This window comes from Juglans regia, chromosome 7 (genome assembly GCF_001411555.2).
Source record: "Juglans regia cultivar Chandler chromosome 7, Walnut 2.0, whole genome shotgun sequence".
NCBI lineage: Eukaryota > Viridiplantae > Streptophyta > Magnoliopsida > Fagales > Juglandaceae > Juglans > Juglans regia.
The window spans coordinates 33,875,072-33,900,439 of NC_049907.1; the positions used below are offsets into that span (position 1 = coordinate 33,875,072).

The 25,368-nt window shown below is 36.4% G+C and overlaps 2 protein-coding genes across 2 annotated transcripts; one reads left to right on the forward strand and one right to left on the reverse strand.

The window, feature by feature from the left end:
* The first annotated feature begins 17,691 nt into the window (after positions 1-17,691).
* On the forward strand, positions 17,692-18,630 carry LOC108987285 (FCS-Like Zinc finger 15-like). Its single transcript, XM_018960177.2, has 2 exons — positions 17,692-18,114; positions 18,269-18,630. Exons 1-2 carry the CDS (start codon positions 17,867-17,869, stop codon positions 18,483-18,485), a joined length of 465 nt encoding a protein of 154 aa, XP_018815722.1. The 5' UTR covers positions 17,692-17,866; the 3' UTR covers positions 18,486-18,630.
* A 2,413-nt stretch (positions 18,631-21,043) lies between these two features.
* Positions 21,044-24,243, reverse strand: LOC108987301 (dynein light chain 2, cytoplasmic). Its single transcript, XM_018960189.2, has 3 exons — positions 23,885-24,243; positions 23,646-23,751; positions 21,044-21,539 (listed from the first exon to the last, which is right to left on the reverse strand). Exons 1-3 carry the CDS (start codon positions 24,056-24,058, stop codon positions 21,457-21,459), a joined length of 363 nt encoding a protein of 120 aa, XP_018815734.2. The 5' UTR covers positions 24,059-24,243; the 3' UTR covers positions 21,044-21,456.
* Between the last annotated feature and the right edge of the window lie 1,125 nt (positions 24,244-25,368).

Sequence of the window (25,368 nt, forward strand, 5' to 3'; positions counted from 1 at the left end):
AAAGGGGTTGTAGTCATGATCGAGATCGACAAGAAGGTATGTAATGATCTCATCACATGTAAATGAGTGCCTTGCAACAACGAGTTCATCAGCGGATCATTTAATCTGCATAAAATAGTCAGTAGTAGAAAGAGCACCCTTGCGAGCATTAGCAAGAGCAGTGCGTAACTGAATTACACGGGCTCGTGACTAAGAAGAGAAGGATGTTTCAGGTGCTTGTCAGACACTAGTAGAGGTAGTGTGAGAGACAACCTGAACCAAGATGTTTTCAGTAATGGTAGAGAATAGAACAACAAGAATAATAGCATCTTGGCGAAGCCAGTTTTAATAGAGAGGGTTCGGGATAAGAGAAATGACATGAGATTCGAGGTTGGTGAAATCAACGTATTTAAGAGGGGATGTGGTGGTGCCATCAAGATATCCAAAGAGACCTTGGCCACAGAAGAAAGGAATGAGTTGAACTTTCCAGACATGGTAATTGTCACCGGAAAGTTTAATGACATTAATAGTTGGTGGGGTGATAAGAGAGGGAATAATAAAGGGGGATTGGTCTGACATAGTTGAGGAAGGAGAGGACATGAAAGGACGTAGGTCAGTTGTAAATCTGATACCATGTAAAATAATGAGATAGAGATTGTACTTAAGTGTTTATTTTTCACTGCTTTGAACGTATACATGATTGAGTTTGTATACATCACTGGTAAAACATAATACCTAACTTATTGCTATCGTTAGGCTTATTTATCAAGTATTCAAAATTCAAATACTTGATTTACACAAGATGACTATAACATATAAAATTCAAATTCTTGTTTTGTAGGATCATCATCTCCTACTCCTACGTAATAGGAACCGTTTCAGCAAGTCTTGAGTCTCTTGAGTCAGCAGGCTTGGAATCTGGTAAGAGTTGGTCTTCAATACTTATATGCTTATTATCATATTGTTACTGACTTAAGTATCGGAGTTTACACAGGGCGAATAGAGCCATCTCCTTATTTGTTGCAGGTGATTCGTGTGGTTGGTGATGTGAAACACGTCCTTAACAGTAGTGCCTTCTGTGGGATTCTTACAAACTTCAACATGATTTTCACATGACAACTACCACGCGATCACATGCAAATCGCGATTTTTTTAATGCTGGAAAGCAAAGTAGGGGAATTCTGCGATTCACAAGATTGTCTCCAAAAACCATATAAGATCTCTTCAACTTTGTTATTTTCTATTATTTATTTTTCTAATGCTGCTATTAATGGTAAAAAAAAAAGAAAAGGAGACAACGCCGCTTTGAAGAACTTATCCCATTATCTTTCTTTTAGTTGCATATTGCATTATAATCTAGCTGCATCCTTAATTATACATCACATATACGATCCATTTGAGTTCCCATGCTTATACATATGTGTTGCTTTTTCTCATATATATTTATATATATGTAATATATATATATATATATATTAATTATATCGTCAAGGAACGTATCAAAATAAATGTGTGTTATAGGTTAAACTAAAAATCTTTGACTCCCCAATAAAGATAAATACCATGCATGTGATAGCGATAAGATTAGAATGATGATCAGTACTACTAGTTGTAGCGTAAAGATCACTGCAAGTGAGGATAACAGCGAAATGTAGGTTTAAGTATATATATAAAATTGTAGCTATCAAACCCCAAAACTTGGTCGTAATGATTTGTTTTGCAAAAGCTGCTTTTAGATCGAGTGTCATGCAAATAAAGAGAGGCTTTTTGGCTTATACCCTTATTATCATTTATATTATATGCTTCCCCTATTAGTACTTCCTCTTACCAAATATTTTCATAGGATTTTTCTTTTTCCCTAGCTGTTTCATAAATGGATCGATCTTCACTCTCAAACTCTTACTTTGAATAAAAAAGCTAAAATATATAGTTGTCCAAACGTATATGTATGATTGCATATATATATACATATATTGTATGTGTGTTCTTTAATCACGAACATATATGATTGCATATATGTTATAAATTGCTCAGAATCCAAGTGACTACACACCCTAAGAATATACTTCATTGGAAATCACCTGCAATACGTGGAACATCGGCTACAAAGCCCCTCCCAAGCACCGCGTAGGCTTCTTAATCTGTTTGCATCAGAATAGACCATCTGGCTAGTATCATAGGCATCTTGGGCTTTCCTTAAGGCCAGGGCATGGTTACGTGCAAGCATGCATGTGATAGGGATAATAGTAGAATGATGATCACTACTGCTAGCTGTAGCTTAAAGATCACTACAGGTGAGGATAACAGCGAAATGCAGGTTTAAATATATATAAAATTGTAGCTATCAAACCCCGAAACCTGGTCTTAATGATTTGTTTTGCAAAAGTTGCTTTTAGATCGAGTGTCATGCAAATAAAGATAGGCTTTTTGGCTTATACCCTCATCAACATCTATATTATATGCTTCCCCTATTAGTACTTCCTCTTACCAAATCTTTTCATAGGGTTTTTCTTTTTCCCTAAATGTTTCATAAATGGATCGATCTTCACTCTTAAGCTCTTACTTTGAATAAAAAAGCTAAAATGTGTAGTTGTCCAAACGTATATGTATGATTGCATATATATATATATATATATATATTGTATGTGTGTTCTTTGATCACGAACATATATGATTGCATATATGTTATAAATTGTTCATAATCCAAGTGACTACACACCCTAAGAATATACTTCATTGGAAATCACCTACTATACGTGGAACATTGGCTACAAAGCCCCTCCCAGGCACCGTGTAGGCTTCTTAATCTATTTGCATCAGAATAGACCATCTGGCTAGTCTCATAGGCATCTTGGGCTTTCCTTAAGGCCAGGGCATGGTTACGTGCAAGCATGCATGTGATAGGAATAATAGTAGAATGATGACCACTACTACTAGCTGTAGCGTAAAGATCACTGCAGGTGAGGATAATAGCGAAATGTAGGTTTAAGTATATATATATAAAATTGTAGCTATCAAACCCCGAAACCTGGTCTTAATGATTTGTTTTGTAAAAGTTGCTTTTAGATCAAGTGTCATGCAAATAAAGAGAGGCTTTTTGGCTTATACCCCCATTATCATCTATATTATATGCTTCCCCTATTGGTACTTCCTCTTACCTAATAATTTCATAGGGTTTTTTTTTTTCCTAGCTGTTTCATAATTGGATCGATCTTCACTCTCAAGCTCTTACTTTGAATGAAAAAGCTAAAGTGTGTAATTGTCCAAACGTATATGTATGATTGCATATATATATATGATCCAATTATGAAACAGCTAGGAAAAAAGAAAAGCCCCATGAAAATATTAGATAAGAGGAAGTACTAATAGGGGAATAATATAATATAGATGATGATATATATATATATATATATATATTGTATGTGTGTTCTTTGATCACAAACATATATGATTGTATATTTGTTATAAATTGCTCGAACTCCAAGTGACTACACACCTTGAGAATATACTTTATTTCATTGGAAATCACCTGCAAGACGTGGAACACTGGCTACAAAGCCCCTCCCAGGCACCGTGTAGGCTTCTTAATCTGTTTGCATAAGAATAGACCATCCGGCTAGTTTCATAGGCATCTTGGGCTTTCCTTAAGGCCAGGGCATGGTTACGTGCAAGCATTACTCATGCGTCACCAGCCTTCACCACACTTCAGCAGGATGGCTTAGGTTTACAAATCTCAAACTTATAACTTGTATTACATTTACTTATTTTGTGTTAATCAAAATCTCTCAGGACACAGTGCAATCAAGAAGAGCGTGGAGGTCAAAGAACCCCACAACCCGCTCAACAATCAAGAAGGGCGTAGAGGTCAAAGAATCCCATGGCCCACTCAGCAAGCAAAAAGGCGTGGAGGTCAAAGAACCCCACGGGCAAGGCATGGCTACCCACGAACATCGTCCACATATCACCACGCTTTAGCGAGGTGGATCAGGTTCACAAATCTCAAACTTGTAATTTATATTACACTTACCTATTTTATTTTTAATGAGAACTTCTCAGGACGCTGTGCAAACGAACGGGCTTGGTGGTCAGAAAGACTACATGACCCTCTCCAAAGATCGCCATCGAAAGGGCAGGGTATGGAGGTCAGAAGGCCACACGACCCTCTCCAAAGTTAGCCACCAAAAGTCAAGTTACACACTCGCGGTGCAAGTCAATAGGCAAGAAAGGTCAGAGACCTCCCAACCTCCGCCAAAAGATCTCCAAATGAACGGGCGTGGAGGTCAGAAGACCACACGACCCTCTCCAATGTTAGCCACCAAAAGTCGAGTTACACACTAACAATGCAATCAAATAGGCGTGGAGGTCAGAAGACCACACGACCCTCTCCAAAGTTAGCCACCAAAAGTCGAGTTAGACACTTGCGGTGCAAGTCAACAGGCGGGAAAGGTCAGGGACCGCCCGACCTCCCATGCGCCTAACAGGCAAGCAACTCTCTAGACAGCCTGACCTCTCTCTTGGATAGCAGTATAAGCACGGCATATTCTCCAGCAAACGCCGAGTGTTTATACTCGCGCCACAGCAGACTTTGGTGAGTTACATTTAGGAATAAGCCACCAGGCTCTACAACCTCCTCGAGCGGGTTGCCTTTGGGAACGGGTCAACGGGATCAGCAACTGCCTAAGATGGATCCAAGGGGTTGACGGGCACCCTGACCACAAAAGCACGAGTTACTATAAACAAACCACAAAATGAGAACACCAATAAAAATTTACAGCAAGGGGCAGAGAATCCACCACTACCAACAAATAACAAAACGAAAATACTAACAACAATTTACATCAAGGAGGTAGAAAATCTATTACTAACAACCAAAGCAAAAAAGATCACAAAAATACACACAAAAAACTAATCATGAAAATATGCACTCTTTGCTGACAATAAACAATCTCTCAAGCAAAAATTCACAGAAATAAACAAACTCAAAATCGAGCTCCGCGCTCACACCGTATGTGGCCGAGTGCATCTTCCGCCTATCTCTCCAAGCTAAGCCCCTCACCTTATAGCACGAAACAAATAGAAAACCAATGACCGAACAACAAACCAGGGACCGAACAGGAAGCCAGTGACCAATTTTCTAAATTTATTTTGCAAATTATTGATTTGAAGATTCTCAATGCCTTTTAAGGCATCATAAGAGCATGGAGACACCCATACACTAACTAGTATGGACCCTTAGTGGGGTAGGGCAAAACAAAAGTAAGAAGGCGCCCACGAGCTAGCGGGGTAAAATGCATGTATAGAGAATGCAAAATATTTAATTTCCCATGTGCCAGCACAAATAAAATTAGTGGGGTAACTGTAAAAGATATTTTAGCTAAGAGATAAAATCAAGAAGGGATTTAGACTTCTAAGAAGATGAGAGTCAGACTCCTAAGAGGGAGATGACTTAGACTCCTAATAAGAGATAGACATAGATTCTTAAAAGGAAAATACTTCATAAGACTTAGACTCCTAAAAGGAAAAGGTTTCACAAGGTAAATTGAGCTCTGTTACTCCAAGGAAATAACATAAATAGCCTACAAGAGGTAACAAAAGAAAAACTTGATTCGCTTCATCTCTATTTTTATATACTTACTATCATATTGTTACTGACTTAAGCATCAGAGTTTACACAGGGCAACCAGCGCCATCTCCTCATTCGTTGCAGGTGATCTGTGTGATTGGTAGTGTGAAACACGTCCTTAACATATATGATACGTGTTGGCTCGCGATGGCCACTTCCGTTTCAATTGATTTTATGGCTTTTTTTTTCTTTTTGTATTAATTGGTGAATGCATAAGTGTCGATCAATCCGGAGAAATGATTTGTATAAAACTCAAATAGACAAGTCTCGCATAAATCTTTACAAAAAAGTGGATCCCACCTTAACACAAAACTATTCTTTTTTAGTAAGACTCACGTTTTACTAGGGGTGCTACCCACCCCCCTATGGGGCGGGGTAGCACCTACCCCACCCTTGCATTGGGGGGGGGGGGCAATTTTCGTATCCGCCCCCCGCCCCTAGAGTGTGGGGTGCGAGTGGAGGGGTCCTCCGCCTGCCCGCCCCCCTCCATCCTATAGGGCCAAAGGCCTAGAAGTGGTTTCTGGGCCAAAAATCACTGAAATTGGCCCAGAAACCGTTGAAATGGGCCCAAAATAGCCCAGAAACAGCTTCTGAGCCATTTTGGGCCCATAAAAATAGAAATTTCCTTTTACAAAAAGTAAAAATAAAAAAAAGTGTTTAAAAAATAAAAAAAAATTACATGAATAAAAATAATATATACATACACAATTTTATATAATTAAGACTATAATGAAGTACTACTATAGACTACAAGTCTAATACCAAATAAATAATGATAATAACTAAACTATTACAAAAATAAAATGGAAAGTCTAAACAATTACAAAATAGCAAAGAAAAAACTGTTCAAAGGACATTGTATTAACATTACAAAATTAAAAAGCAAATACATAAAACATACATCTGATTCAAATTTCAATATTCTAATAAATTAATAATTTAAAAAAAGAGGCGAGTTGTTTGGGTCTTTGACTGTGACATTTGGGGCGGTCGGATGGGTAGTCTTTGACTCTTTTGAGGCTTGAGCACATATTTATATTGCAGTGGAGGTAGACATCGTCTGAGTCGTCTCATGTGTTGATACAACAATCAATACTAAAATTAATACTGATGAAATTGAAATGAATATAAATAAATCAAAATAATAAAATAAAAACAATAATTACCAGATGATCCAGATCCAGACTGATCACCACCCTCTTCGTCGGTCTCTTTAAAATCTAAAACATTCGGAACATAAATATCATTTCTCATCGTCTAATTCTGTGTGCATATCAATGCCTCCACAGTTGTAGGAGACAATGAACTACGGAAAGGATCTAATATGTGTTCTCCGGTACTAAAGGCAAACTCCGAGGCAACGGTACTAATAGGGATGGCCAACATACAATGGGCAATCTCAGAAAGGATGAGATATTTCTTTGATGCTGCCTTCCACCATCCTAATATGTCAAAATCATCATCATCTTGAATAAGATCTGTTGACAAATAATTGTCTAACTCTGAAACCACCTCCGTAGATTGATGGACTAGTGTGGGATTATTTGCGAGGGTCTTAGTCCATGCGAATCTACGCTTCTTTGTTGCCTCGGTGTCTAGAGGAGGTGTTGGGGTACGTGTAGGTGTAGTAGATGCAGTACCACCCTTAATTGCATTAAACTCATCATAAAATCTATAAAGGGTATCTCGGGCCATCTCACAAATAAGATCAGTCCATGCCTGATCATACATAAGTCTCAAACCATATAACATGCCTGAAATTTTTAGATGGGGATCAAGAATAGTAGCCACATATAACAAAATATTTAGTCTTGTCAAATCTCCTCAATACTTGTCAAATTTGACCCTCATGGTCAATGCCATCCCCTTTATCCTTAGATTGGAACCCTTACACATGTCGTCTAATTTTTCTTTCACCCTACATATTTGTTGACAAAATTCATAGGATGTAGGATGCAAAGAAGCAGATAATTTCAACGTGACATCGTAAAAAAGCTCAAGAAAATCAACAAATGTAGCAACTACCTCCCAATCATCATCATTAAGCATTCCTAAACCCCCTGTGTTCATCAAAATATTTGACATATTAAATATATTCATCACCCAATAATTGAAAGGCTGCCTTATATTCTTAGGCCGCCTCCAACATCAAGGAGGTTGAGTTTCATCTCGTAGGAACAACAGTACAAAGACCCTTCTTTGATGTTATGTACACATTCTTCGAAGCAATCTTGAATTTCTCCAATCTAGAAGGAGAAGACCTCACAAATTTCACAGCCAGTCTAACTCGTGCAACCGAGTTATTAACATCTTTTAACTCCTCTGTCACAATTAGATTCAAGATATGTGCAGAACATCTAACATGCAAATATTCACCATCCATGAATGTCTTATTTGCCTCTCTAAGATAAGTCTTCAGATACCCCATTGCGACATTATTAGACGTGGCATTGTCAACCGAAACTGTCAAAACCCGTGTCAACCCACACTCCTTTATTGAGGCCTCTAAGGCCTTCCCAATCGTCTCACCCTTGTGATCAGTTATTTGACAAAACTTAATAATCTTTTTATGAAGAATCCAATCAGAATCAATGAAATTGACAGTCAAAGACATATAATTAAAATTTTGGATAGAAGTTAAAGTATCGGTAGTGAGGCAAACTACCAAACCCACCAATTGTCCCCTCAAAATATCTTTATCTTTCCAGTACATCTTTTTAATATCCTTTGCCACAGTGTGGCGAGAAGGAAGTGTAAATCTAAGTTCCAATTTTTGGACAAATTCTTGAAACCCTCTCCCATCCACAAACTGAAAAGGTAGCACGTCTATGATAACCATACGAGCTAACTTCATTCTACACTCATCAGCATTATATTTTGTAAACCCCTTCAACGCTGGACCCCCACTACTCCCATCCGCCATTTTTTTCAGTCCAATTTCTAGTCTAGATTGACTCTTCTCCAGTAAGGATCTTAATATTAGACTCTTTTTGCATTGTTCCTCTAAATGGACCTTTCACTGGGATGTACCATGTTTCCTATAGTGACATCCATAAATTTTTTCACAATAATTACATTTAGCTTGGGGGTTATTGGGGTCACCACCCTCTAGTTTGGTAAAATGAAACCAAACTACGGAAACAGTTTTCTTGCTTTGTGGGGGCTTGGGGGCGGGGCAAGGTGTACTCCCACTCCCAGGGGTTGAAGTAGGGTTAGGTTCTGGGGCAGGGATACTGGTAGGGGGCCTAGGGGCAGGGGTACTAGTAGGGGTAGGAGAGCTATCAATGAAATTCTTTCAGAAGGCATTCCTGATTCCACAACACAATAAAAAATTATAAAATCAATCAACACACAAGTATGACAGGTATGACAAGTATGAGAACAACTCACACACTACACCTATTTTAATTTGTTTTTCATTTTTCTTATAACAAGTATGAGAACAACTCAATTAGTTTACATAACCTTAAAAACTTTTTTAATAGAACAAATGTATCATGCACTTAATCACATTATTATATTTTCCAAGGTAATTCCAAACATGCACTTAATCACATTATTATTTCCATTAATATTGGACCATTAGTTTCTAAATAAACTTAATACTTAATAGACTTATCTTTCTTCACGTAAACAAGCCATATTCATATATAAATGTTTTATAATATGCGTTTTTTAGGCCATTAAAGATAAACCTACAACTAGTTTACAACTATTTTGTAATCCTATTTAAAATGTTTGATAACAATAACATGTTTCAATTTAGGGGTTTCAATTGAAACCCCTACATTGAAAATTAAGGGATCTCAATTGAAACCTCTAAATTGAAAGAATGGGTTTCGGAATTCGGATTATATAAAAAAAAAAAAAACAAACAAATAAACACACGAATCAAACACATGCACAAATTTCTCCACAGCACACAAATTCGCAATTATTCCCATCCTCCATCTCCGATTCAACATAACCTTCCTCCAATCTCCAATCCAAAGCTTAAAAAAAAAAAAAAAAAAAAAAAATCTAGCTTAAGTTTTGAATTTCTTACCTTTGAGTTTGAGTGGCGGCGAATTCGAAGTGAAACGACGGACTGACAGTGGAGTGACTAGAAAGTGGAAATCTTGTACTTCTGCAGCTGTGCTGCTCGTGCAGTGCAGTCGTGCGAGACGGAGAGAGAGAATACTTCAAATGAGAGAGACTGAGAGAGCGCGAGAGACTCAGAGAGATCGAGAGGGGAGAGTGAGAGAGGCTGAGAGCCAGAGGAGAGTTTGAGAAGCAAAAGGGCTGAAAGTGAAGGAGAGAGACACGGGGAGGGGGGGGGGACCTTAACTAAAAGTGAAACGGCGGCGCCTTTTCACTTTTAGTTCAGGATTACCTAAATCCTAAAAGTGAAACGGCACCGTTTTGTCCATGACAAAACGGCGTTGTTTCACTCTATTTATGGTTTTTTTTTATATATATAATTTTAATTATATATATATTATATAAATTAAGCGGGGCGGGGGAAAAGCGGAGTGGGGCTTCGCCCCCTCCTTCCCCCGCCTCCGCAACTATCCTGGGGTGCGAGCGGGGGCCCTTACACCCCGCTTGTGCTGGCTGAAACCCCCGCCTTGCATGGGCGGGGCGAACGGGGCGGGTCAGCAGGGTGCTGGGACCCGTTGCCCACCCCTACATTTTACCAAAGAGTTTGCACAAACTTATATATTTAAGACCTGTATTTAGCATTATTCATTACGGGTGACAATATGTGATACGACCCGTTAACCCAACACGAATATGACATGAAAATTAGCGGTTTGGGATTGATGTTAACGAGTTTCTTAAGACACAATTCATTAATGGGTCAACCCACTTAACCCGTTAGTGATTCATTAAATTTTTTACTTAAAATTACAATTATATCATTTTTAACCTAAAAAGAAAAATACTTTAACCATATTTCATATTTCCTAACTCTCTCTTTCTCTTAGTTCTCAGTTGAGTTAGTTCTCACGAGTCACGATTACCTCTCACACTTCCTCTGAATTGTAATTTTGGTATTTTTATTTTTTTGCATTGTAATTTTAGACTTATGTTGTTAGTTTTATATTTATGGGAGATATTGTGATGTTAAATTTTATGTGAAATTATATTAATCAGATTAAATTGATTATTTGGGTCAATTCAACCCATTTATATAAACGGGTCAGGTCGACATATTTTTAATTAATTTATAACGGGTCAAAAATGGTCGTATCGTGTCAATCCATTATTTTAATGAGTTGTATTAGGGTTTAAAAATCTGAACCATTAAACTTAACGAGTTGTGTACGGATTGACCCATATTGTATAATAAATACAATTTAATACGATATGAACACGATCCTTTGAAACGATTTGTCACCCAATAAATACTCATCAACCGATAGGGAATTGGCCGGCCAGATCTAGATCATAGAGGAAGAAGTATAGGGACAACAAGAGAGGCTTTACAGTGGCCCTTAAGGTTAGACTTGGCTGCTCATGGGGAATAATTTATTTGGGTTATCCGGCAAGCCCATTAACTTACTGATCAACATGATCGGTGAAGAAAATATTACCTAAAGGTGGGCTCAGTAAGGACCCAACATGCAGCCATGCCTTAGTTCAACCAAACACATCAGTACTTTTTACTTTTATAAACAAAGAAATCAACAATGCACATTTAGGAGAAAGAAATTGCCTAACAATCCGGTTACTTGCCGGCCCGGCCCTTCCCTGTGAGATGCGATCATAGGCCCTATTACCATGGCAGGCTCATCAAGTCATATTATATAAATGTCATGTACTCAAGTACGTGGGATTGTCTCTGATCATCAATTTAAATCTAATTAACTTAAATGCTGCATGCACTAATCCCCACTATGATTGTACTGTAGCTAGCTAGGACGTCTAAATTATGGTACTAGACCCTTAATACATAAGCCAAGAGCAAGCAAGGAGGGAGGCATGCATGCATGAATGACCTCATTGGAAGGTTGTCGGATCAATCGAACCGGCCCAGTGGTCCATCAAAACTAGAATCCAAAAGCAAACACTGAATCGAATCAATGTCTGAGATATGCAATGTAAAAATATATGTAAATGTATGGTGTGTTTTTTGTTTTGTTTTTGTTGTTTTGCATTTTTCTCTCGAGAATTATAAACACTACTGTCACTGTTTTCCTGGTTACTTTTGTTTCCACTTTTGGTAGGCAAAAATAACTAAGCTGATGGTGACCAATGATGCATCAATTTTTAAGTACGTACTTATATATATTGGCCTTTGGGGGTGTACTTCTATATAAGTTTTGCCTCTTGCCTGCCATGGGGGACCATCATCAGGCCCACGCATGCATGTTGAATACCACATGATGCGCAAATGCATATGCATATGCATATTATATATACATGTATAATAGGTACTTGGTTTAGATAATTAACATTAATGGATTAACTTTTTTAGGGTTTTGATTTTGGAATTTCTGTAATAATTTCCAAAGTTCTAATTGCATGCATTAACTCAAACAGAAATTAAAGCTGAAGCGTGAACATCTCGATCATATATATATATATATATATATATATAGGATACGTGTGAAATTAATCAACCGATCTTTGGTAATTAGGAGTAGTAGTACTTCCATGAAACCAAGTTTTTACGTACGTTCGAGTTTGAATATTAAAGTAGAGATATAGGCATCAACGTTAACAAAACAACACTCAAGCCAACTTCCAAACTAACTATATATGGGAGTTTGTCAATTAGTTGCTCTATATATATATATATGTATATATTATGCTAATTCGCATAGTCAACAACAAACCTCGACTCCCTAGCTCGAACTTAATTCATGATGTCATCGATCAGATCACACCATCCTTCACAATCACGTAGGTGAGCGTCTCCAAGCTGGGTCTTGCCTTAGGCGCTATCTAGCTCACCCCGCAAATTAAGGGGTAGCCACCCTTTTTTATTGGCCGTACTTGCAATCCACCCTGCCCTGAGATTGGGTTACTTGCAAGCCACCTTCTTCCTCAATTTGATTTTTATATTTTCAAATAACTTGTTATGATTTTATATATATATATATATATATTAAAGTCTCTCTTTTGTTTGGTTTGCATGATCGTATTATAGTTTTTGAATTTATTCACATTATTTTTTGAAAAAAACAAAAAGAAAATGAAAATGTTTCTAACAGTCAACAATACGTACACTTAGAACATGAGAGCATTAAATTAAATTCTCAAATCTACATATCTAAAAGTACGTTGTTTTGCCCAACGCAAGTATCTCAAATCCCCATCTTGATGTCCTTTGTTTAGGTGCAAAGGTGAAGTGTAAGAGACAAAATTCCTGCCAAGTAGCCATCACACAAAGGACTCTTTTGTTTCCTTTTCTGTTTTTGGCCCTATCTAACATTTTTATTTTTTATTTATTTTTATTTTTGGTTCCTTCGTCCGCTCTTATTAATAGACAAAAAGAACGGCTTATTTTATTATTAAAATTAATTTTAGGCCCCCCCCAACTCCATCTTCTGCCAACCAAACAGAGCTCCTAGTAATGCCCATATCCTTACCCACGTCATGTCAACTTCAATTCCAACCCTTCTCAGTACGACCCCCCACCCTACACCCCTATTATTAATCTAACCGTCCACGTGGCCCCGATCCCGATCTCGATCTCGATCTCTCCTCTTCTATCGAACCAGTTAATAATGATTATTAGGGAGGGATTAAGAGCAATAAGAAGGAAGAGTAATAATGATTAGTTAAAATGGGGATAGAGTCGAGGGGGACATGTAGCAGTGGCCGCCACCTGTCCCCTATGGCGCCGGCTTTATATATAAAAAGAAAGAATCTTTTTGTACTGCATCACGCTGCATTTTGTAGTTTCTGAGAGTAGGGGCTGCAGGGGAGGAGAGAGACACAGAGTGAGAGAGAGGCAAAAAAAGCAAAGAAAAGAAGAGCCATTGTTGCGACACCTCATCTTGCTCCAAGTTCAGAAAAACCCAAAACAAAAGCAGACTACTTTTTCTGTACCGCCACAACGCATTAACGTCTCGTTCCTTCTCAGTTCTCATCACCCTCCTCATGTCTATCTTTTTTTATTTTTTATTTTTTATCTCGACCTTATGGTTTATTTATATTCGAGATCTCGTCTGCACCACAGAAAACATACTGCAGCTTGCGACCACCTTTGTCAAACATCTGTTTTGATCTTCTACGTTTCTTTGTATCTTTTGGTGTTTTTGGAGGTTTGACTTTGAACATATTAAGCTGATTGGAGTACACGTAGCCATTGGGAAAAAAAACTACAAAATTTTTTAAACAATTAAAATTTCGGTTGAAAAAACTCAATTGAGTTGAAGTTATTTCTTATGTGACAATTCAGTCCGTTGAAAGAACACATGATATTCTCTGTACATTATTTCAGTCTTACCACCAAACTTGCATGCTGGCCTACTTTAATTCGATCGCGATGGTAGCTAGTGTAGTTTTGTTTATATACATCAAATGTGACCAGATTATCATGCATGCATTTTTATAATTTTCAACTCTTGATGGGCGGGGTAGGTAGGCAGGTCAGGTAAACTGAGAAATACTGCAAGGAATTTTTATACCACATGCATATATATATATATATATATATATATACATCCAGTATTTAATTAATATGTTATTTATATTCTTATATTTCCATTTAAATATACATAATTTCGAGACTTTTATTTTGATTAAATAAAGTTGTGTGGTGTAAGATTTTTATGTTAAATTTTTTCGACTAAATTAAGTAAGATATAAGGGTAGAAATTATATATATTACGAAATTAGCTAGCTAGCTAGATTATTAATCACGGGCATGAAACCGAGACCTAGCTGATCATCATCGTCAAACCCCCGCCGGCTAGCTCCAGCTTCTAATTGTGAAGTAGTACTTGAAGCTATACTTTGCGTGTTTGCCTTCATTCGAAGAATCGAGATGAGAGGGCAAGTTTCATACGGAAACTTAGCTAGCTAGCTAGCTAGCTAATACGACTACGTACTTTGATATAAATGATCTGCAGACGCAAGGAATATTAATATATAGTCAACACGCTCTATAAACATCATTTTCAGATAATATTGAACCAAAAACTTAATTCTTCATAAACATTATTAAATTTCAAAACCCAGATTATAATCTTCGTTTCATGCATTGTCGATGGGTCTCCTTTGAAGAACTAATTATCCCATTATCTTTCTTTTAGCATATTGCATTATAATTACCATATATCTATGATCCATTGATATATAAGAAAACTAAAGTAGGTTGGAAAGATGAGGATGATGATCATGATAAGGAAAAACAGATAAGTAATAGTAAGCGTACATGCATGTAATTGATCAAAGCTAGCTGCAATATCCTTAATTCTACATCATTTGAGTTATCAAGCTTATACGTATGTGCTGCTTTCTTTTATATATATAGTCAAAGAACTTGTCAAAATAAACGTGTTACAGGTTAAAGTAAAAAACTTCAACTCCCCAATAATAAAGATCAATAGTACCATGCATGTGATAGGGATAAGATTAGAATGATGATAAGTTCTGCTAGCTGTAACGTAAAATTCACTACAGGTGAGGATAACAGCGAAAGGTAGGTTTAAGTATAGAAATCATTAATTATATATATAAAAATGTAGCTATCAAACCCTGAAACCCGGTCTTAATGATTTGTTTTGGAAAAGCTGCTTTTAGATCAAGTGTCATGCAAATAAAGAGAGGCTTTTTGGCTTATGCCCCATCATCATCTATATTATATGCTTCCCTTATTAATACTTCCTCTTACCTAATCTTTTCATGGAGTTTTTCTTTTTTCTTAGCTGTTTCATAATTGGATCGATCTTCCCTCTCAAGCTTTTATTTTGAATAAAAAAGTTAAAATGTGTAGTTGTCCAAACGTATATGTATGATTGCATATATATATATATATATATACATATTTTGTATGTGTTTTTTGATCACGAACATATATAATTGCATATTTGTTATAATATCAGTTGTTCGCAGATCATGAAGATCCCCATATATATGTGATAATAGAAATACTATTATTCATCCTGAAATTTATTGTCTCTAATCACATAAAGTGACATGTCATATTTTAAGCAATTTTTCATTTGAGTGGTTGATTTTAAAAACTGCTTAAAATGATTAAATATAATATAATTAGTATATGGTGTGATTAAAGATGATAAAACTTAATATATAATAACATTATTATGTGTAATATTATTGAAAAATCGATTAATATTATTGAGTTTTGGGTGCCAGATGTATGCATTATACATGTGATCATAGGTCGTACGTACATACGTACAGTGATATATATAATAAAAAGAAAATTAACATTAATATTTGGGCATGAGTGAGATCATGATATTATTCATGTTGTGTTTTCAAAAGTCTCTTTCCTGCAACTTGGCCCATTAATTTTCGTAAAGTACCATATAACATGACAATCTAACACACATGCAATTAATACTTTGTGAACAAGTTGTCGTGACAAATCATTTTATCCCATTAGATCTGGGTCAAACAATCTTATCATTTGCATAGAAGCGGTTGTATATATCAAGCTAGCTAGCATGTCTGTCCAAACGTTTACCAATAGATATTTCTTCCCGTAAACCTTAATGCAAATGACACTTTACACCAATTGATGATCAATTAAACAGTTAAAATATAAATATACGCAGTTGGGCTAGCTAGATTGTTGGATAAGGATATATATATATATATATATAGTAATATTACTCATTAATTTAATTTTTATTATTTTATGATGTGACATTAAGTAATTAAAAATTATTTATTATATTTTATTTATAAATTTATAATTTAATATCATATTATGAAATGATTAGAGTTGGAATGATTATTAGATTTTTTTTTAATATTATATATTTATTTACGTATCCTCGGCAAAGATTGTTAATGATAACGTGGATCACGAATCCATTCATCATCACTTTTATTAAGTAATTAATCACTATAAGAAAAACACGTTTAAATAGTTATTTATGATGAAATTTATCATTTTCTACTAAAATAAAAATCTTGTTTTTATCGTAAATAGTTTATTACAAATAATTATTTTTTTGACAAATATTTTTAAACTTTGGATGCTATTAATTTATCGAGAGAGATTAATTTAATTAATCCCCGGCCGGCCACCATGAAGTAGTGTTAATTAGAACTCTAATTTTGTGATTAAATTTCTAAATTGTTTCGAAAAGGAAGTGATGGTAATTAATTAGCAGTTGGTTGGTGGGGGATGGGGGTGGCTTTCACGTGGGGCTTGTGTCTCATGCATGGATGATCTCAGTCCTACTACTGTAAACCCACGCGCGAGTCCACAAAATGCATGCCGTCGTAGGTTTTATATATATATTAGATTAGTAATATACGTAAGTTGACGAGCCAACAGAATGTACATTAACATCACCAAACCAAAACAATAACATACGAAAACAAATCCAGACAGCTTCTAATTCTTTGCCTGGTTTGACCCATGTACGAATATATAATATATATATATATTTCATCAATTATTATTTATTATTCTACACATCACACTTTATGAAAAATATCTCTATATCTTATAAAAAATATTTTCATATTTTATAAAAAAAATTATAAATATAAAATATGAAAATAAATCGAGCCAATAGATTTGTCTAGAAAACCAAAAGCACAGTATACATAAAAAGAGAAAAAGAAAAAAAAGTTGTATTTTTTATTAATCGAAATATAAATAGAATTGGTTGTTGTGACTTGTGAGATTATACCGATAAGGAATGATTTAAAAATAAATAAATATTTTTAAAAAAACTCAAAGTTAATTAAAAACGTAAACACAAGCTAGCAGACAAAATAACCCACAAACTTGGAAAAAAGAAATATATAAAGAAAATGAAATGGAAACTAAAGCGAGTACGTGGCAGTTGATCGACAAAAGCAGTCAAATCGTTCGCTACGCCAATCGTTCTTATTACTGCTCCATAGCTGTAGGGGCCCCACCAAACCCACTATCTTCCGTACCTCCCTCCACCAGGCCACCCGTTCTCTCCTTCACTGCCTCTCTCTCTCCCTCTCGCTTCTATTTAATTTTCTCAGATTTTCATCAACCAGAACGTCTCCTCCATCACCGCCACCACCTTAACCAGACTGCACACAGAGAGAGAGTTGGAGAGTGAGGAGAAACAGATAATAGAATGAGATATGGCGGGTTTGAGTGTAGTACTGGAAGCCCAAAAGGGTGGTGTTAGCAGGAAGACCCCCGCGCAGGTTATCAACAAGACTACCATGTTGCTTAAAAAAAACTCCTCTCCTTCTCTGCCTCCTCCCTCTACTCCTCCTCCTTCCTCCCATAGAAACGTCCATTATCTTCTTCCGGGACCCACTTTCCTTGACCGGTGCTTTCTCTGTAACCAAAAGCTCTTGTCCGGAAAAGACATCTACATGTACAAGTAAGCCCCTAAACCAGATCTTTCTAAGTCTTATCTCCTTTTCTTTCTTTCTCATCTATTTTCCTGGTTTATTTTTTACATCATGGGTTGGTTTGTTTTTCTAGAGATTTGATTTTTGGGTACTGTATTCTGTGGTGTAATATGCATTATGCAGAGGAGACAGGGCATTTTGTAGTGTGGAGTGCAGGTGCAGGCAGATTTTTATGGACGAGGAAGAGAGTCTTCGCAAAAACTACTGTTCATTGGCCGCCATGAAACCCACTTCTTCGTCTTTTTCTTCTTCTCCATCTCCATCTCCATCTTCTTCCTCCTCCACGGCTCATCATCACCGCAAAGGGACAAGAAACGGAGCGGGAGGGTTTGCGTACTGAGAGAGAAGGAAATTTGTGAAACTGAAAGATGGCGTTTTTTTTGTATTCCAGTTTTAACCTTGGTTGATTTTGTTATGACTCTGACATCCTCTGTCCTTTTGTTTTGCTTCCTAGTATGAAGCCAAAGAAGTCATTTTTGACTTATTCCCCATCGTATCTGTGAGTGCCCATGGTTTTTGGTGCATAAACAACGGTGGAGACGTGTAGGTTTTGTGTCATTGTTAAGAGGGAATTAATGGTATTCAAATCTCTATATGAACTGTTTTAATTAGTTGATTGGGTTATGATTTTGATTTTTGAATCTTAAAATCAGAGAAAGTAGTTGTCTTTACGAAAGTTATCATCTTGCTAGCACTTTGGGACGAGCAATGGGCTGGTTTTTGTTCTCTTTTTGCAAAGATGACAGAGCAAACCTTAAATGTTGTGTCCTCGGATGCTCATTTCAGTGAAAATCCGGGGGGTGAAAGTCCAGGTACATCAATGGAGAGAACAGTAGTGTTTTAATGGAACTAAGAAAGATGGTACGTAATAGTTAAACGAAGAAATGGTACTACCAAGGAAAAATGTCGTGGTCCCAGCATTTGCTACATCAGAACTTCGACTATTTGTTCTTTTGTTTTTAGCTTTGTTTTATTTGCTCGTCTTTTTTTCTTTTTTGTTAAACATGGACACATTATCTATCATGGAATTGGTAAGGCCTTGTTTGTCTATTGCAATAATGCTAGGAAATGATTCTGATTACTCTATCTTCACTCTTTATGTCAGTACACTCCCCCCGTTCTCGACTGGACCAGAGCGCTCATATTGGGCATGTAAATTGGTTAGAAATAAATAAATAAATAAAGTTCCAATTTTTAACCATAAAAGGTGACAGGTCCTAGGTATCACTTCAAATTATTTTGGTTTCTAAATCCATGAATCAATTGGATTTACTCAAAATTCAAGTATCCTCACATTTAGATTCAAAACATGACGTATATGGTGCTTAATTTGACTCTGATCTTATGCCCATGACTCTACATGTTAGCGAGTTGGTTCCGATTCATACGGCATCAACATATATGCATAGATAAGTTTTTATTTTTTCCTAATGCAAAAGAGTAATTAGGAAAAGCAGTTTGGAGAAGGTGACACACGCAGACGAATACATACATGTCAGGCTAATAAACCAAAAAAAGATATTCAAGAAATGCACGTTTTCTGGGTGAAAAACGCCCACAAGGTGAGCATTGAATGATGGTTCAGAACATTGAATAATGGGGGTCAGGAATTTGGAGCCTAGAATCTTATACTTTGCGATGTGGGCATGCAGTTTTCAAAGTTGGAAAGTGGAACCCTAGAAAGAAGCACATAAGGGAGCAGAGAGAGAGAGAGAGAGAGAGAGAGATTGGGCAATCATACTAGGTAATAGGAATAAATACTAAATAGGGGTTGCCACTTGTCTTTATGCTCTGCCCCTCAGACCTTGCATATTACATTCCTGGAAAGAGACAAGCGGCAATTGTTTGTCTCACAGGGCAAAGATGCATTTTACAATCCCTTTGAGGTGGTGGAGAATTGTGTTCGTTCTGTGAGAATTCAGTTTGCCACTTTTACACCAAGGAAAGGAATAATATCTTCTTCTTCTTCTTCTTCTTCTTCTTCTTCATAAGCTACACCAAATCAGATACCCTTCAAAAAGTAAGTAGAGAAAAGGAAAGCAGAATGCTTGCTGACAACCGTTTCCCCTACCACACACACACCCCATTGCCACATTCACCCAGCTCCCATTTGAACTCTGATATTGAATCCCCCGGCTTCGAATTTGTGGTCATTTAGAGAACCCATAGATCTGATAGAGCACTGTAATTGCATTTCTTTCAAAGACACTACAGTAATGCAACCTTTTCTAAGTCAAAGTTTGTATGTTTATGGTGTTTTTAAACCGACTTCTCCAACGGTCAGTGTGTTTACATAGGAACGATTAAGGAAGACGTCGTTAATCGAATTGGACGCCCCCACCACATGATTTCTCCTTAGGCCTAAAGTCCCAAATCCAAAGCAAAGTCCATAGAAATTCAACGGCCCAAACTTCCATTTCAAAAACGAACTGGATTCATTTGTTTTCGATAAGTTAAAATTAAAATTAAAAAATTAAAAAAAATATTATTATAATTTATTTTTATTTTAAAATTAAAAAAAAATATTTATTTTATTTTATATTAAAAAAAAATTACAATGATTAGATAAAATAAGATGAAATATTTTCTGAAAAACGAGACCTTAACTTCATCATGGGCTCACGTTTGAAGACTATCAAGACAAAACATTTTTCCAGTTGCACAGGCATTTTATTGTCAATTTCCTAAAGCATTCTTCTGATTAAAGATTGAATAGCCATCCATTGAAGCATCCCCCGCTTGCCATACAATCTGAAACCATGTATAATTTACACGATATTTAAAAAGATCCAGGCACAACTATAAGCTTCAATATCCAGTGTATCTGGGAATACCAAAGCCATCCACACAACATTGACATTCTGAAAAACAAGCTAACTAACAATGCATAGTCTGGAATGCGGCCGAGAAGTTTTCATCCAGATATCCTACTAGGTTGGCCTCACTGTTCTTGATATTCCTAGTCCTATAAGCTACTTTTTCCACTAATATTTGCAGCAAAGATGGAAGAAGTCGGGACATTCATCCAACCTCAATATTAACTTCAAATTGGACTAGAACAGATGATCACATAGATATGCACTGAGCCCCAATGTGCTAATCAAGTTTTAGATAAAGCAACCGGGACTCATTTAGCTTCCCAGAAACATCTAATTGCCCTCGAGTCAAGAACAGATCGGGTATCTAAAGTTCCAAGCCAATTCAAGTGTTACAAGATATACATGGTAAACACGTACAGGTTCTAATTATAGTGTCTTAATCCCAAATTTTGTCATTGTCGACGTTACCATCTTCGTCAACATCACAATGAATTAGCCAGATTTGAATAGCAACACAGCCTTCTGATCCAAATAGAAATAAACGAAGTGGTTTGTTTCATGAGTCACATATGAACCTGCACATGAAACAAGTAATTTAAATGCGTCAACAAGATTTTTTTTATAAGTAGTTCCAGGTTTTTACCAAACATTCAACACTAAGAAACGATAAAAATGGGAACAAGAAAATGTGAATTTTTCTATTTATTCAAAGAATGAATAGATGGAATTATATTTGTATCATAGTTTATATAGGCCAAGCAACAATTTATGGGGTTCTTTTTGGAAGTCCACAAATGTCTGGAGCTGGAAGGTCTACGTCACTCAGGAAAGCAAACCAAAGAATTTGCCTGTAATATACACATCAACAGCAGAACATCGAAAATTATACTTATATAAAAAAAAAATTGATAATTAAGGGCCATTGCTATTTTAGTAGTTGTCAGCCAAGACTTCACATGGAAGCAGATATCAAGCAATTGCCCGTGCCTGAAGCCAGAGGTTTGTACCGAACCTACGGAATTGCACATTGAGAAATGCTGAAAACTTACAAGCATAATGCCCCCCACACACCTAAAGGAAACCTGAGAAGCAGACAACTAAAAGGAAACATATTGCTTGTGGTTTCAACTTTCAAAATGTCATAGCAAAGAAGATGAGCAATGATAGACAAAATTGTTTCCAACTGTTATCTAGAAGACAGAGTAATCCAACCAACCAAAACACCAATTCACATTTGACAGTTAAATATCACTTTCAACCACATCTTATAATGGTCAGTCAACAGATGACATTCAAAGAATTTAAATGAGTGTCCATGTAAATGCAAGTTCTGGAACAAACCCCTAAGGGTTGGCCCAAGTGGTGAAGGCCTTAGTCTTGGGGTATCACTTCCTTCAAAGTCCAAGGTTCAACACCTCATGGGTGCAAACAATCTTTTGGGGGCACACCCACAGGTGAAAAGTCAGTGCGATTTAACCAATTCCGTGTAGGGAAACTTCCAAGAGTGCGGTGCACGGGACCGGGGTTTACTCTGCAGGGATGAGTTTGAAGGGCCTTTGCCTAGGAGAGGTTCCCCGACATTTAAAAAAAAAAAAGAAAAAAAAAAGAAAAAAAAAAAGAAAAGAAGTTCTGGATCAAGTCATTTCAAAACAATAGTATTCAAGGAAAGGCCCAGATGTTTTATTAGCTTAGATACTCACTAACAGAACTTGTTATATTACTCTTTATCATGCCTCAACACAATGCGCTGCATATGCAGAACTCTAAAATCTGTACCAGAGTAGTATTAAAAAAATAATATACTTAGACACAGGCAAACATACTACAAGAAAACCACAGCATGATGGGATGCCAGTTGCATGGGTAGTGTATCACAACTCCTATACGGGCTTGAACTACAAGTTTGTATACTTTTTTTTTGTAAGTACAAGTTTGTATACTTAACATGTTCTTGATGAACTATCTCACAACCCCAAGCGTTAGTTAGTTTCAAGTAATGCAATTACCTTATTTCTCCCTTCCTTTACGATTAATTCAGCCAAAAACCATCAAGAAAAGCCTCTCCACATCTAGTATCTTTCAATCAAAATTGATATATAAGATATTCGTATCATTGAACAGAAAAGGGAAAATCGTGGCTTCATGAACTGCATCAAGATCAGAACTTGCTTTCCTTGCTTTCCGCCACTCTTAAGACACTAATAACATTAATTGCAAGGTCCAGCCAATAAATGGGATTTCAGGGTTAAGAATGAGCTCAATCCGAGATCAAATGCGTTTAGAGATTTTACTGTAGTTTGTCATTAAACTAAGTATCAAGCATTTTTTTCAAATCAAGTCTAATACTATCAGCTCGGTGTCACCCATCAACTTCGGTGCTGCTTCCAAGTTTTTATTAAAAACGCAAGCAAAGTAAATAAACAAGAACGTAATATGGCTAGATTCAACCACATTTCCAGCATGTAATCGATACCTTGAGAGTAGATCTATTCTCAAATCGAACAGCAAATATTACCCAATGACCAGTACAAACGAGAAGCGCAAAACGATTCCATATACATATCATCATATTTAAAACTAGACCACAATAAAACCCAGAAAAATACCTATAAAAAAATCCCAGAAGAAAACAAAAACCAAGAAACCGAAAGTGAGCAATAATGAAGGGGAAGGGAGATTACCGAAGTTACGACCAACGATGCAGTGCCAGGTGGAGCCGTGTCGCTTGTCGAATTCCTTCTTTATGTGCTCTGCAACGTCCTTCTCAACACCGTGCTTCTCAAATGCCTAACAGTTCCCATTCCCACATATCAGACAAGAATTTTAAAAACTGAAGAAGAAAATCACAAATTTATAAATGTAAAAGATTTCTTTCAAAAAGGAAAAAAAAAAAGTTTTTGAGTATCGGAGAGAAGCTGACGGCGATGGCAGTGTCTACGGCCTCCTTTTGCATGTCGGCGAGCATGTCGGCGCTCTTGATAATGACGCGCTTTCCGGAAAGAGGAGTCGCCGCCAACGAGGGCTTACGGTCTTCAGAGATCGAAGGTTTCACGGTCAGACCAGAAGGGATGCTCCTCTTCGCGTCCTCATTCATTTTCCCTCTTGCTTCCACGCTCTCGCACTGCCTCTCACGCTCCGTGACCCTGTTAACAACAAAACAGCTCTCTCTCTCTCTCTCTCTCTCTCTGCTCGGTCGGTCCGAGAGAGCTTAATTCACTGTGCTGCGGGCAGTGATATTTTCGATATTAAATGTGGGTGAGAATGTGAGTTCGAATTTCCTCCGTAAAATAAAGGGCACAGTCCATTATTTTTATTATTTGTTTTTGGAGACCTAAACTATTGAAGAAATGATTCGACTTTTAGCCTAATGAATTACATCACATCTTTCATTCTTTGCAAGGGGACGCCCACAAACGGCGTCCTCTCTCTCTCTTCTCTTCTCCGCTTCTTGTTTGTTTTTGAATTCACGTCCCATGAAATTATATAAAATAATTTTATAAATTAATATAATTTTATTATTTCTATTTTATATTAAAAATAATTTTTCAATTTAGTACATCATACCACATAAATTTATGAAATTATTTTTATATTATTTTTCTAAAAAAATATATATATGTGTATATATATATCCATGTGAAAAATATCCATAAATAAAGAAAATATCTAGTATATTTATCAGTGATTTGAGACTGTCAGCTAACTTGTTCTCAACTCTTAAAAAAACGTTTGCCATAAGTGCATGACTTCAAACTAAACCAATTTTCAAACTACAGAAGCTCCCATTCTACAATCATGTTGTTGACTCCAAAATATTATTACCATTCTGGTTATCAAATTGCTTAGGTAGTTTCCTTTATTGGGGAAAAAGCACATAGGTTTCCAGTTACTCACATAAGTATCATCCTGCATGATTCTGGCTATTGTCAATTATAAATACAAAATCCACGATATACAACCAGTATCAATTCCCTGTCTAAGTACACCATTTTAGCCTCAGTGGGGTTTGAAGCTTGAAGCATCTTCTTTTTCCTTGTTTATTTTCTCAGGGTCTAAAATTTTTCAAATCCCAAGCTTCGTTTAGGACCCGTTTGGATAGTGATATGAAATAAGAAGAGTTGAAATGATTTGTAAATAGTTATAAAATTATTAGTTAAAATTAGATTAGATGTACCTCTGTATCCAAGCTAAGCTCGATACAGTAAATTGACTTTGCATGTCTAAGCTGGATGAGATTGTATAGTTTTAAAGCTGTTTGCAATAGCTGAGACAAGTACGTAATTCTTCCTTGAGTCAATTTTCTGTGGCCTGAATCAAGAATAATGTGTATAATGACCAGCACTCGTAATTCCTTCTTATTCTATTACTCTGTCTTGAAGTACATGTATCCTTGTCTCTGTTGCT

Coding starts and splice junctions, on each gene's coding strand:
- LOC108987301 (XM_018960189.2), bottom strand. CDS start 24,058: ATGAATGAGGACGCGAAGAGGAGCATCCCTTCTGGTCTGACCGTGAAA. Junction 23,752..23,884: donor CCGTAGACACTGCCATCGCC/GTCAGCTTCTCT, acceptor GGGAACTGTTAG/GCATTTGAGAAGCACGGTGT. Junction 21,540..23,645: donor CATCGTTGGTCGTAACTTCG/GTAATCTCCCTT, acceptor TTTCATGTGCAG/GTTCATATGTGACTCATGAA.
- LOC108987285 (XM_018960177.2), top strand. CDS start 17,867: ATGGCGGGTTTGAGTGTAGTACTGGAAGCCCAAAAGGGTGGTGTTAGC. Junction 18,115..18,268: donor AAAGACATCTACATGTACAA/GTAAGCCCCTAA, acceptor TGCATTATGCAG/AGGAGACAGGGCATTTTGTA.